The sequence below is a fragment of the Pantherophis guttatus genome, chromosome 7 (genome assembly GCF_059756535.1).
Source record: "Pantherophis guttatus breed Tessera chromosome 7, ASM5975653v1, whole genome shotgun sequence".
NCBI classification, from domain to species: Eukaryota; Metazoa; Chordata; class Lepidosauria; order Squamata; family Colubridae; genus Pantherophis; species Pantherophis guttatus.
Genome location: NC_142069.1, coordinates 72,631,716 through 72,644,220, shown reverse-complemented (window position 1 = coordinate 72,644,220; position 12,505 = coordinate 72,631,716). Strand labels below are relative to the sequence as shown.

At 39.7% G+C, this 12,505-nt stretch overlaps 1 protein-coding gene across 4 annotated transcripts in view; it reads right to left on the bottom strand.

Moving 5' to 3' along the window:
• Positions 1–12,505, bottom strand: part of IL17REL (interleukin 17 receptor E like) — a 66,894-nt gene that overhangs the window by 35,407 nt on the left and 18,982 nt on the right. For all 4 annotated transcript variants that reach the window (XM_087874228.1, XM_060687152.2, XM_087874230.1 and 1 more), the window contains exons 2-5: positions 11,574–11,601; positions 7,034–7,183; positions 5,608–5,717; positions 1,137–1,251 (exon numbers count right to left, since the gene is read on the bottom strand). In XM_087874228.1, coding sequence (XP_087730354.1) covers positions 1,137–1,251; positions 5,608–5,717; positions 7,034–7,183; positions 11,574–11,601 — 403 coding nt within the window. The remainder of the gene's footprint in view (positions 1–1,136; positions 1,252–5,607; positions 5,718–7,033; positions 7,184–11,573; positions 11,602–12,505) is intronic.

Genomic DNA, 12,505 nt, shown 5'->3' with positions numbered 1-12,505 from the left:
AATCACTTTGGACCGCCTTCACCCCAACTACGCCCAGGCAGGACGGCCTAACGTCCAGTTGCCCGCTAGGTCATTTGCTGTAGGGGATCTGGTCTATGCATTCAATGTTAATTGCAGGGAAAGGTGGATTCCCGGCAGAATAATACAATTAACAGGCCCCTACTCTTATAGGGTTCAGCTCACTGATGGGAGAGTGTGGAGGCGCCACATTAACCAATTAAGGCGACGTGCTGCTGATGCAAACGACCCCATGTTGGCCCGTGAGGCACCCCCTTGTCCCTCGGTTACCGCACAAGGGTTGCAACCAATGCTTCCGGGCCCCGACTGCCTAGACCGTGCAGAACCGCTTGCTGCCTTACCACCATCACCTGGCGAAGTCATTGGTCCGGAGCTTCCACCACCTGTCAGTTTGCCTTCGCCGTTGGTCCCAGAATCTGACGTGGCAGACACACCTTCATCTGAACCGGTCCTTCACCGCTCGGGGCGGAGCCGACGCTGGCCGGCGTACTTGGCTGATTATGCATGCACGGTCCGGGTGGGAAGGAGTGTTGAGTCTTATGCCTAACTAGCGTTTTGAATGTTGATTGGAGCAGCCGCTAGCAACAAAAGTAGCGGGAGCCACAGCTGTCGGATTGGCTACACAATTTGACAGCTAGCTATATAAGCCTCGCATTGAGGAGAATTGTTCGTTCGTTGTGCTGTTTTGGTTGTCAGTTACTGTTGGTACTCTCGTTACTATAATAAACAGCTGTTAATGGGCGCCCGCTTCTGGTGTGTTTAATCTGAATACACAACAGGCATGGTCTAAAACAGAGTTCCCCAACCTTTTCGGCTTTGTGGACAGGCAGAGGTCAGGGGGAGAAAGGATGGTTCTACATGTGTGGCAGGCAAATGCGTGTGCAGCTCCATTTGATTGTGGAGATGCTACAACATTTGTAAGTGTGAGGACCAGTTGTCAGTTATTTTTTTCAGTGTTGTTATAACTTCAAACAGTTGGTAAATGCTTGTCAATCACTTGAACTGATATTTGTGTCAGCATCATCTTCATTTTAGTATTTGCATTAGCATAAACATTCAAGTGCACACAGCTGCATGCATGTACACATACAAGACCAACATTTTTTAAAGTTTCCTACCTTCAACATAATATTCTTGAGTCTGTTTAACTCCACAATAATTTGGAAATGTTGTCATGGTTACATAGAGATGTTGTCCCACACTGACTTCAAAGCAATTAAATTGTATTTTCACCTGTTTGCATGAAAAGAATCTTCAGTTTAGACACTACTTCACAAAATGAGAACATGAGGAAACAGGCATTCCACTAAGATTATTTTCCAAATGTATTAATGTTATGTGTCATTTTTTATTTTCTTCTCTTACCCTGAATAATTCTGGCAGATAGAACTAAAGAGAAATGTCCCGACAGTGAGAACAATTAACCAGTGGAACAGCTTGCCTCCAGAAATTGTGGGTGTTCCATTTAAAAAAGAGATTTATTTATTTTTATTTATTGGTTCGATTTATATGCCGCCCTTCTCCGGAGACTCAGAGTGGCTTACAATGCGTTAAGCAATAGCCTTCATACTTTTGTATATACCTGCTTAGTAGGGCTTTCACACACCCCCGCCCCCCCGCAAAGCAGTGTTCTTATATATATATATATATATACACACACGAAGTCAGCTTATTGCCCCCACAAACCGGGTCCTCATTTTACCTACCTCAAAAGGATGGAAGGCTGAGTCAACCTTGAGCTTGGTGAGATTTGAACTTGCAGTAATTGCAGGCAGCTGGTGCTAAATTGAACCATTTGTCTGAAATGCTATAGGCCACTGATGGCTAACCTTTTTGCTGAGTGCCAAAGCACTTGTGCACGCGTAAACACCCATAATGCAATGCGCATGAGACCCTGTGTGCCCCGCCCCCACGCATGCACACGCAACACACACCCCAGTGCACCCCACCCCCATGCATATGCACCAGAGACTTGAAAACCAGCTGACCAGCGGGGCAATAGCCCGCGTGCCCGTAGAGAGGGCTCTACGTGCCACCTGTGGTATGCGTGCCACAGGTTCACCCTCCCAGGTATAGGTTTTCCTGCCTGAGCAAGTGGGTTGGACTAGAAGATTTCTAAGGACTCTTTCAACTCTGTTATTCTGTATTTATTAATTTCCTAGCTTTTATTTAATTATGTTCTCAGTTTCCAAAGGCTATCCTGTTTCAAGAAATGCATTGATAAAATTCCAAATTTAACTCATCACTCAGAGTTTTGACAGCGGGGACTATCCAGCAATCTACTTGAAATTGAGTTCTGCCCTATGGTTAGAACTTGCCAATCCACTGAAGATCCAGGAAGCAACTCTAACCCCTTCATTAAAGCAAACATGACTGGGCTCATGAGCAAGAACTCTGATCGTATTTTATATTAAACTCAGAGATTTGGATTATGATAAAATAGTCGTGTTTCTAATATAAAAAAATTATTATTGTTAAGATCAAAAATATTGACATGTGGAGGCGTATCCTTTTTTTTCATACTATTTTATTCAAAAGAAAGTTAAAATACAAAACTCAAAAAAAAAGACAAAAAAAGACAAAAAACAAAAGCAAACATAAAAAGGCATATCCTTATAACGTCTATAACTTAAGATGAGACTCGCCTCTACAACCCACAAACGCACCATAATGAATAGAGGAGGATTTAATTCAAAGTAAAACATCTAAAAGATTTTGTTGCATTGCAACATTGGCTCCAACTTAGCTTTCTTTGCAGGAAGCTGGCCAAAAGTAAACACTGTTGGCCTTGGAATTGGGGTTGTATTTCTTGTTCCTCCATGCATCAAATGTTGTATCCAATCAATTCAACTGGGCCCAGATCAGCGGTGAAATCGGCCGGATCTATCCAGCTCGCGTGAACTCACCCGCCAGGAGATCATTATGTTCCCTTTTTGACGCTCTGCGCTCCCGCATGCTCCCATTCCCAAATCAGTAGCGAAGGTAAGTGGATTTCACTGCTGGCCCAGAGGAGCATATGGATATAGATATATATACCAATAGTATCAACCTTGTTTGAGGAAATGTTTAAACCTTTACCCATGAATCAATATCAAACTCAAAGTATTTTTTATGAGGTATAAGATTTTCTGGAAAATCCCTAGATGTCCCTTCTGTAGTAATATTTCCTAACCGTAATATATACATTGCTTTTTTCAAAAAGAAGAAGTCCGTAAAAAATATATTGCCAAATCTAGATTTCAGGAATTGGCAGGTTAGTTGGAAGTACTTCCCTTTGGAAGTAAGAGAGAGGTACACAATGTTTTCTGTGAAAATGTGATGTGAGCATGGAGGATATAATTAAGTTTATGGGGAATAATTGTCTGATTTGTGTTTTCAGGGATATTCTTTTAAATAAATCCATATGGGAGCAATGGCATGCAATATTCTTAGCCCACACAGTCATCATACTAATTTTCATAGCTCAAGGCTCAAGGCAAATTGTGGAAACAATTTGAACCAGTTCTTGTTCCTTTTGTACTAGTGTTTTGGGGACCTTGTTTTAAATAGTTCAAATATCTTCATTCTCACTTTGGCCAGGCAACCATTTGGCTGGTATAATAGTGTGGAAAATAAACTAAAATACCAGAACTGCGTAGAACGAATATATAACTTCTAATCCCAAAATAACTTCCAGAGCCAGCCTTGGAGATTGGAAGCTATGATGATGACAAAATAATGTTACACACATGTCATGATCCCATTACACAATGATATATGAGTCATTCGCATAGTGGCAGTGGTGACTAGGAGGGGCTTTGAACAGCTTCATATAGTGTATCATTTGTACCCTTTATTGAATCGCAAGGCTCTTCTACTCCCAGAAACCCATGCTCTGGTTACTTCCAGAGTAGATTACTGAAATGCACTTTGCCTGGGGTTCCCTTCAAAAGTATTTGAGAGTTTCAATTGATGCAGCTGTGCGGATAGTTGTATTGTATCTCTGTTCTGTGAGCTGAACTGGCTGATCTTTGCTTCTGAATGTGATTCAAGGAGCTGGTTTTCACATTTAAAGTCGAACATGGCATGGGGCCAGGCTATTTAAGGGACCACCCTTTTCCCAATCATATCTGCCCATCAGGTCCAACAGGAAGGTTGTGTTGAGAGACCCATTGGCTTTCATCCATTGGGACCCAGATGACATGTTCCTCCTGCCTTCTAGAACATCATCCCCCCAACCCCACCGAAGGTGAGGTTAGCCCATCCCTGTTAATCTTTCAGAAAATCCCCCAAACCTAACTTTTCCAGAAGCCTTGGACATCCCATGGAAAGCCTGCATAATTATTATATTGTGCTTAGGTGCATGTTCTCCAGCAATTTTGCTTTTATTTATATTTTAAGCTTTTTAAAATAGCTATAACAGTGTTTTAAGTGTTGGTTGTATGCTATCCAAAATTAGATTCATTGATTCATTGATTCATTGATTCATTGATTCATTGATTCATTGATTCATTGATTCATTGATTCATTGATTGAAAACAGATTGCAGGAATTGGGTATGTCCAGTTTAATTAAAAGAAGGACTGGGGGGGGGATATGATATCTATCTTCCAATATTTGAGGGGCTGCCACAAATAAGAGGGGCAGTTCTCAAGCTATTCTCCAGAGCATCTGAAGGCAAGACAAGAAGCAACAGATGGAAACTAATCAAGGAGGGAAGCAACTTAGAACTAAGGAGAAATTTCCTGACAGTCAGAACAATTCATCAGTGGAACAACTTGCCTCCAGAAGTTGTGAGTACTCCATCACTGAAGGTTTTCAAGAAGAGATTGGACCACCGTTTGTCTCAAATGGTATAGGGTCTCCTGCTTGAGCAAGGGGTTGGGCTAGAAGACCTCCAAAGTCCCTTCCAGCTCTATTCTGATTGAAATGAGTTGCCATATCAATTTATTAAATAAATAAGTACATTGTCAGGGTTCCAAGTAATAACTCCATAGAAAACAGAACTCCGAGGCAGGCAAGTTCCTCAAAGAACAATTTTATTGGAGGTATCATATTGAACCCTGACATACATCTTGATTTTTCTGCAGTCTCAGTAATAGCTGACAAAAAATATAAGGGAAGATCCACAAGCCTTCCTATTTGTAATGGTCTTGGAATGGAATGACCTTGGAAGATAGAAGGAAGAGTCACAGTCTACTCTAGACAACAGTCAAATAAGAGAAATCTGAGTCCAAAGGAGCTGTGGGGGTAGACAAAGCATATCAGAAGGGAATCTTTTTAGTATTTGGGAGAGTAAAAATAAAAGGTACTTGTAGACCTGCAAGATTCTGCTAGTGTAACCTTCAAATAAAAATAGTTTGAGTACTCATGGTTGGTATTTTTTGTTTGAAAGGCTGACTCTGTCCAACTCTGTTCTGTAAATAACTTCATAGCACTATAAAATGAGAAAATGGGAATACCATATTTACCTCTGAACATATAACTTTGCCCTGTCATCTTAAAAGAAAAAAAAATCACTTCTTACATTGAGAGACACCGTATCACCTTCTTCCAAGACTATTTAAATTTAACTCTAATAAAATGATAGAAACCGCTGAAATCTTTTACCTTATTTCCCTCAGGATGGGCATTTTGCCCCCTGGAAATCTTCACTTTCACACACTTGGTTTTTTGAGTAACCATCAGGATATAACAAATTTGAACACCAGAAGTATTTTCTGAAAATAATGTAGAAATAAAAGCAAATTCAAAATTCAAAAAAACGAACTTTGAGAGGAAGGAATTATTACTCACTTCCAATAGAATATTATGAAAGACTGGGGTGGGGGGAAACCCTTTATGAATGAACCATAGAAATAAAAAGCCCTCTGAAACAAATAGCATAACTTTTAGAATCTGTATAGGCCAGGGATGGGCAACTGTGGCCCTTTTACAACCTGTGGACTTCAACTCCCAGAATTCCTGAGCCAGCTTGGCTGTATCAGGAATTCTGGGAGTTGAAGTCCACAGGTTGTAAAAGGACCACAGTTGCTCACCCCGGTATAGGCTAATCAAAGATGAGCACCTCACTTTTGAAAGTTGAAGTGCTCCTCGATCAAAGTTCTACCAAATAAAACGTTAGGAGAAAACAGCAATAGGTCCATTTTTTAATTCTACTTTCATGGAGCTAAAGTGTATTAGTAGCCAACCTCTGTAAATGCCAATCCAGTTTGACCAAATCCATTAAGGTCAACATTGATTAGAGGTGACTCTCCTACTTTCGTATCTCCTTTATCGCCACTAAAATTTCTGCTAGAGAAAGTGTTTTCATAGATTTCTATATGGAATCATGTTATCTTCATGCAACTGGGAATATTGATTTACAGTAGTTTGTTTGCTGAACAAAAACAACTTCTATTGCTTTCTTTGATACAGCTATCTTTCTTGATTTCTTTCCAGTTGCATTCATTTAATTTTAATTTGTAATTTCTTAATGGCACTTGGAAGCATCTTAAGAACCCAAGGAATAGTCTCCCATTGTCCTGAGCTGAAACCCATACTTTTGAACTTCACATTGTTTTAAATTGCCTTAGTGTATACTGATGTGACCACAGGATGGCAGCAAACAATACAACAATTCCCATCCTTTTGCTGCTATCTAGTGATCATCCATATTCTTGCAATTCAAATTTGGTAGCGTTAATTATGACGCAACCTATTGGCACTATCCCTTCCCCTAAGAGAACATTCTACACCAAGACCAGCTTGTGTGTACAAGCCCTGAGTACCAGAACAAGTATGCACTCTCAGATGGAATCACCATCTTTTTACCAATATTGTGATGGGAGCCCTAACCGAAAGGATTTCTCAGGACCCAAAGAATGCCCTGCGTTTCCCCTTATCTCATATGCAATAATTCTCCATGAAAGACATGAGTTCTTCCTAGATCTCTCTAAAGAACTGGAAGTAGAGCTGGGATTTTCTGCACATGCTTTTCCACAGAACAAGAGCCCTCAGTTATTATCCACATTCCCTATGAAATCTTCTGATTTACCATTAAGTTGCAGGTTTGCCTTAACACTTAAGTGGAGAGAGCAATGCCTGTGATCTTCACACTTCATTGTAGTCCCAAGTTTCATGTTTTTAAGATTGACTGGAGAAACGGAGCCAGGCGCAGGACGGCAGACACTGTTCATAGCCTCCACTGTAAAGGTAACAAATATATGTGTATATGTGCCTCTGTGTAAAAACAAGCTTGCAATAGCTAGATAATATCTTAAATTATTGAAGAAAAACTCAGCAGATGTCTATATGTTCATCCCTCATATACTAATAAGGTAGGAAAGACATTCGCTAGACAAACAATGCACTATAGACATATACTTCAGTCACATCTTCTAAAAAACAATGGTAAAGATTTCCCAATTCTGACTCAAGGAGGCTAGTTGTAAAATCCATCAGTACATATGGTACTTAACACAAAGGAGGATTTTGGATAAATCAAGAATCTTCCCTTGCAGGAAGGAACTATACATTCATTTGCCATAATAGGTAAAGGCAAAGGTTCCCCTCGCACATATGTGCTAGTCGTTCCTGACTCTAGGGAGCGGTGTTCATCTCCGTTTCAAAGCCAAAGAGCCAGCGCTGTCCAAAGACATCTCCATGGTCAGGTGGCCGGCATGACTAAACGCCAAAGGTGCATGGAACGCTGTTACCTTCCCACCAAAGGTGGTCCCTATTTTTCTACTTGCATTTTTTACGTGCTTTCGAACTGCTAGGTTGGCAGAAGCTGGGAGAAGTAATGGGAACTCACCCTGTTAACGCAGCACTAGGGATTCGAACTGCTGAACTGCCAACCTTTCAATCGACAAGTTCAGCATCTTAGCCACTGAGCCACCACATCCCTTTGCCATAATATCTTGGGCCAATTTAGGTTCTGACCAAAAATGACAGTACTGAGGAAGATGCCTAGTGCATGCATCACCCACAGGGCAAAATGGTTGCCAGGGAAAAAACCTACTGCCCAGGCAATACAAATGTTTATGTTACTTCAAATCATTCCCGACTCTTGGCAACTGCCTGGACAAATTCTTGCAGTTTTATTGGTTATATTTTCAGAAGCAGTTTATCATTACCTCTCTCTTCGGAGAGCGAGAGAGAGAGACTAACCTAAAATTATCCAGTTGGCTTCATTCCTGTGTGAGGAGTAGAACACATGGCCTCTTGGTTTCTAGTCTGGTGCCTTTAACCATTACACCAATCTAACTCTTAATTGTTTAATTAATGTACTCTTAAATTGTACAATTGACTTGGAAATAAAAGACCCATTTGGTTAAATACTTCCCCTCCCTTACCACCACCCCCAAAATGAATAACCAGAGGACCAATTTAGGGTTATGTTAATTTGCATAACCCTAATTCTATGCATAGAATTGTAGTCCAAAAATAATTTCAAAATATAACTGAATTGTATAGATTTTTTTTCCCCCGACAATGAAGTTATTCTAGACATCAAAGCATATTCCCACAGTTTAATTAACCATTCTTCCATAGCGGAAAAGAAGAATCTTTTCCAATAAAAGCAGATAAAATTCTTGCAGCTATTATCTTAAACAATGCCAGGTCAGTATAATTTGAAGGAGTATGTGCTTTAGTAAAGTGTAATAGAAATATCGCAAGTTGAAATGAAACTACAACTTTCAAACTTCATTCCATTCTGCAAAGAATTAATTTCCAATACTGTTGATTTTGCTACATTAACGTTGGATTTGGAAGAAAGATCTAATCTGTTCATTTCCAGGAGGACTTGTTTTAGCCATCATTTAACCTTATTAGCTGCAAGATATCTTATATCATTTCTCTATGATGTATAAAATGAACAGTATTCTTTTTCCATTGAAATTGACATTGCTCAATTTCTGTAACAATGGAGATGCTATTCAGATCTTGCACCTGCTTAATTATACAGCCAAAATAAAACTAAGGACAGCAATGGTGAATGTTTTGGACTTGGTGGGTTAAAAATTCAGAAAATGCCTAACTTGACACTCCTGCTATTCTCTCTAATTCTTTCTCTGTCTCTCTGTCTGTCTGTCTGTCTCTCTCTCTCTCTGTCTCTCTCTCTTTCTCTCCTCCCCCTCTCCCTCTCTCTCAGAAAACAGAAATAATCCTCTCCCCTCACCCCCAATCTTGGTCACCCTGAACAGTGGCACTCATCAGCAGCACTGAGATTGGATCTGAAGTAGAGGCCACCACAGTCACTCAAAATGGCTGCCTCGCATCATTTCCCAAGATGCGCATCAATAGGCAGCATTCTCTTTCTGTTGACAAGCACCTGTGGCCTACCGGAGGCTGCTCCAGATTGCACAAGGTCTTTGTTTTTGAAGTAGCTTCGGAGAATACTGTGAACACTGCACGAAAACAGGCTCTGGCCTTGCACAATTTTCAGAGACTCAGGAGGCCACACAAGAACATGACCTTCTCACATGACTCCCACTTGGCCCGGAGGGCATACAAAAGCATACACCATTCTCGTGCAGCCTCTGCAACTTCCAAAGTCTCTGAAAAATAGAACGTGCTTTCAAGAATATTTGTCAGGAGTTGGGGAGCAGTGGTGTGTCACCCAAAATATCACCTTTGACATGTGTGTCATAAGTTCACCATCACTGCACTAGGAGATGGTTTGGTATCGATAGAGCCCCCACCCGATTCCACCTTGCTTGCTTCTCCACTAATTCCTCTCAACCAATTTTCAGGAGACAAGCATTGGGCAACATCAGCCACTCTGAGGATCATTTTGTCAGAGAAGGGGGCTGCCCAATAAATTAGTGGGACCCCCTTCCATTTCATAGGTCAGTACTCTAAGTTTAACCTTCTGATAAAATCTTTCTGTCCTCCCAATCCCAGCCCCAGTCACAACTCATAGTAGAAAGAGTGATGGCTGGATATTTTTCTCATCAGCAGGCAATGCCCATTAAAGAGAAAATGAAACCAGGGAATCTGCCAATCCCTTTCCTTAATATCAAATATGTGTAGATGATACCACTGGGTGGCCTCATCACTGAGACAGAAAATGACTTAGAAATTGAGATAAAGAAGCTTGTGCCAGAATACTTTTCTGCTGACTGAAGGACTGTAGGAATGCACGTTCACTTGGCCACGAGCAGAGAAATAAAAAAGAAACTTCTGAAAATAAGGGTACAGTAAAAGCTGAAATACAACAACTTACTCTAATAAAAACACAGAGAGCCCAGGTTGTGAACAATCTTTTACAAGATTTGATCATTTCTATAATCCTTTTATGTAGGTATCTTTATTCACTTGATTCCCCATACCTTTATTGTTCTGATGTTTTAATGCTTTTAGTGGCTTTTAATTATTGTAAGCCGCCTAGAGTCATCTCCAGCAGAGATGGATGGCATATAAGTTGAATGAATGAATGAATGAATGAATGAATGAATGAATGAATGAATGAATAAATAAATAAATAAATAAATAAATAAATAAATAAATAAATGCTTGAATAATATATCTAGTACACCACAGGCCACAACAGATGAAGAAAATTATATCCACCTTCTTGAATATACCAGACAGAATACCAAATCTACTGTGGGTAGACCAGTAGATAGATTACTTTGGTCTAGTGGTTAAGGCACCAGACTAGAAACTGGGAGACTGTGAGTTCTAGTCCTGCCTTGGGCATGAAAGTCAGCTGTGTAATTTTGAACCAGTCCCTCTCTCGCAGCCAGTCTACTTCACAAGGTTGTTGTTGTGGGGAAAATAGCAGGAGGGAATATTACATATATTTGTCGCCTTGAATTATTTATAAAAATAATAAAGGTAGATAAAATGAATAAATAAGTAATAATAAATAAAAAATGTTACATGATTTTAAGTGATGAGAGCCATTGAAGACACACACATGCAAACAATCGAAAGCATATCACATCACACTCTTCGCGAGAAGGGCGGGCCAAATCATTATAGATTGCTAATTGAATATTCAGCCTATAACAAAAGTTACAGGCAAATGGAACATACAATAACATCTGATAGCTTGACTGCTAATGCAATGTCAGGATGTACAGTTCAGTAACTAATCTACATTGCTGGTGTGCAACTTTCACCCATTCAAAAACTGTTTAAAGATTTCCATAGCTATTTATATAATAATTTACATCCAGAAAAGTTGGTGTAGAAAAACCACCAATGATCTATGACAAATGAGTATACCCATGATTATTCATTTGCAGTACTTGTGTAGGTACTGATATTTTCTTTGTGGGACAATGGGTGATATGATCAAAATATTTGTGTACAAGGAATGATAATACATTTTGTATTCTGAGAAGCAAAGCCTCATTTTTTAAATAATTCTTGTTAAAAACAAACATACTATTTAGGTCATTCACAGAAAAGCTTACATCCTGACATAACCCAAGACATTTGAGGACAAATAGGAAGGTCTTCAAGTAGGAAGATTTTTTTTAAAAAATATAATGAGCTTTCAGGCTTATTGATCATTCAAAAGTTTTGCTTTCCTGATCTTAAGAATGAATAAAATATAATAAGAATGAAAATATAATACTTACTAGAAAATTGATGTTTGCAATGAAATCCCTATGGAGGAGAAAATGAAGATATATTAATTTAAATAATATATCTAAGGAATAAAATTAGACAAGTAATACTCATATATTCATATAAAAATACAGGTCAATTCTTATAAGTCACTTGAATTATGTGGCTGGAATCCAAAATATAGTAGCACATAAGACTTCAATCCTGATTAGAAATGTCAAAGAAATTGTCTAGATAAAAGAAAATTATAGGAAGATGTAATCACTTTCTTAAAATATGTGAAGAATTTTCACACAGAAATGAAGTACATCTGCTCTATGTTACTCCAGACAGAAAGACCCAAATGAAATAGTGAAAAATACAATGATTTCAGTTAAATCTTGGGAAAGGTTCCTAACAAACTGTAGAAGGGGCATACCTGGGAAATAGTTTGGTTTGGTGTGGTTTGGTTTATTTGGATTTATATATCGCCCTTCTTCCGAAGGACTCAGGGTGGTGAACAGCCAAAGATAAAACACATACAATATAAAATTTAAAAAACAATTTAAAACATATTAAACAAATTTGGCCCATACTAATTAAAACACCCCTTTTTTAAAAGCAAATTAAATTTAAGCAATTAAAAAGAGTTAGGCGAGCCCAGCTTGTTGGAATAAAAAAGTCTTGAGGGCACGGCGGAAAGTGCGTAAATCCGGGATCCTCCGTATCTCCGGGGGAGCTCGTTCCAAAGGGCAGGTGCCCCCACAGAGAAGGCTCTCCCCCTGGGGGCCACCAGTCAACACTGTTTGACTGACGGCACCCTGAGGAGCCCCTCTCTGTGGGAGCGTACTGGCCGGTGAGAGGCTACCGGTGGCAGAAGGTGATCTCGTAGGTACCCAGGTCCTAAGCCATGGAGCGCTCTAAAGGTGGTAACCAATATCTTGAAGCACACCCAGAAGACCAC